The sequence below is a fragment of the Halyomorpha halys genome, unplaced genomic scaffold (genome assembly GCF_000696795.3).
Source record: "Halyomorpha halys isolate HHAL.00 unplaced genomic scaffold, Hhal_1.1 Scaffold262.1, whole genome shotgun sequence".
Classification (NCBI taxonomy): domain Eukaryota; kingdom Metazoa; phylum Arthropoda; class Insecta; order Hemiptera; family Pentatomidae; genus Halyomorpha; species Halyomorpha halys.
In genome coordinates, this window is record NW_027109480.1 from 480,381 (window position 1) to 482,132 (window position 1,752).

The following is a 1,752-nucleotide window of genomic DNA, read 5'->3' on the forward strand; positions in this document are numbered from 1 at the left end:
AAAGTAAAGTCCATTAAAAAATTGAATGAGATTAAAAATGTTAAACAAGTCAGCAATCTTAACAATGTAGATAATAAAGGTTTTAAGAATGGTATCCCTATTGTTATTAAACAAGAAAAATCTGAAAATGTAATTATCAAGAAGGAAGTATTTGGTGATGAAGCTAATGAAATTATTAAAATATCAGACGATGAATCTACAGTAGAGAGCATCACTGATGAATCATCAGTTAAAGATAGGTCCATTAAACAATTGAAAGGGATTAAAAATGTTAAACAAGTCAGCAATCTTACCAATAAAGGTTTTAAGAATGGTAACCCTATCATTAAACAAAAAAAATCTGAGAATGTAATTATCAAGGAGGAAGTATTTGATTATGCAATTTGTGATATTATTGACATATCTGATGATGAGATTATTGAAATATCAGATGAAGAATTGGAAGTGACCATCACTAAGAAGGAAGATGCCATAAAAGTTAGAAAAGAAGTAGGGGTACAAGTCAATGTGGACATATATTAAGGATAAAAATTCCTATCCCTAATCCAATGAGCCAAGGTGCTGGATCATTAATTAAAGTACAGTCTCCAGAATATCTTAAATAACTGCTTATAAAACTTATAAGCTCCTCTAGTACTACAGAAAGTGACAACATATCTTTGTGCCATTACACTAAGTACCCGGTGTCTCCTATATATTTACCTGATGTTTCCAAGCCTCCTGCTACTACTTGATAGGTTGAGAAAAAGAGCAATGTTGAAATGAGTATCATATTGTCGTGGAGCTTTGCACTCATGAAACCCAAAAATATCGTAGAATATCAGTTGTATGTCTGTCAAGAGAGGAGTAGTAGGATATCTTCTAATGATCATTGGCAGAAAGTTGTGGATAAAAAATTGCAGTCATTGTCAATGGAGTGTCATCTTTCATAGTTCGTAGAAGATAAAACTTACTTAACTACTTCATTATTCATCCAGTTGATATTCACAACAGTTTCAGAGATTTTAATACCCCTGCAGGCATCAAGATGGAAAAATTAAAAACCCCTACTATAAATATATTTAAGTTTCCATCGGCTTAATATAAAAATTAATTTTGTAATACTCTTGATTTTATTTAACTTTATAAGCTGGGATGTAAACTATTTAGGAGACCTTTTTATCTTATATGTATGTTTTATTTCATTCAATTTATTGTCAATTTTCTTCATTATATTTAATTTGTTAATGTAGACCAAATTTTGTATTCATGATTTATTTTTGTACAATTTATTTAATAACTGCAGCCTGGGTAAGATCATAGTATCAATGTTTATTGTTATTTTTGTAAAATTAAATATTCCAGATGAGCAGAAGAATCTGAATTGAAACTGTTATCTGATTCATAAATTATTTTAAAAGTATTATAATTTCTTTTTTATCATTCCTTCTTTTTCATTAAATTAACATAAAATAAGTTTATTAGATCTTAATAATTTATTTTAATCAAAAGCTTCCTTGATTTTTGGATTAGGGGAGTTATTTTAATCCTTTTTGGGCAAGTCTGAGTGATTTATTCATTTTATTAAATATGTTTAACTGTGGATAATAGTTTATATCAATTATCATACTGAAATCGAATGACACTTTATCCAGGCTTGGTGAATATTTCTTATTTCAAATAGATTCACACTAGCTCAATGTTTTAAAAACCTGTTTACATGTTAATCATAAGGTAAATTCACTAAGATAATATAATGATCTACTTAACTAC

The 1,752-nt window shown here is 28.3% G+C and overlaps 1 protein-coding gene across 1 annotated transcript in view; it reads left to right on the forward strand.

Annotated features, from left to right (window-relative positions):
- The window catches only part of LOC106680451 (uncharacterized), a 6,499-nt gene extending 5,977 nt beyond the window's left edge, over positions 1 to 522 (forward strand). The window contains exon 3 of the mRNA XM_067047664.1: positions 54 to 522. Within this exon, the coding sequence (XP_066903765.1) occupies positions 54 to 522 (469 nt within the window). The remainder of the gene's footprint in view (positions 1 to 53) is intronic.
- Positions 523 to 1,752: the final 1,230 nt, after the last annotated feature.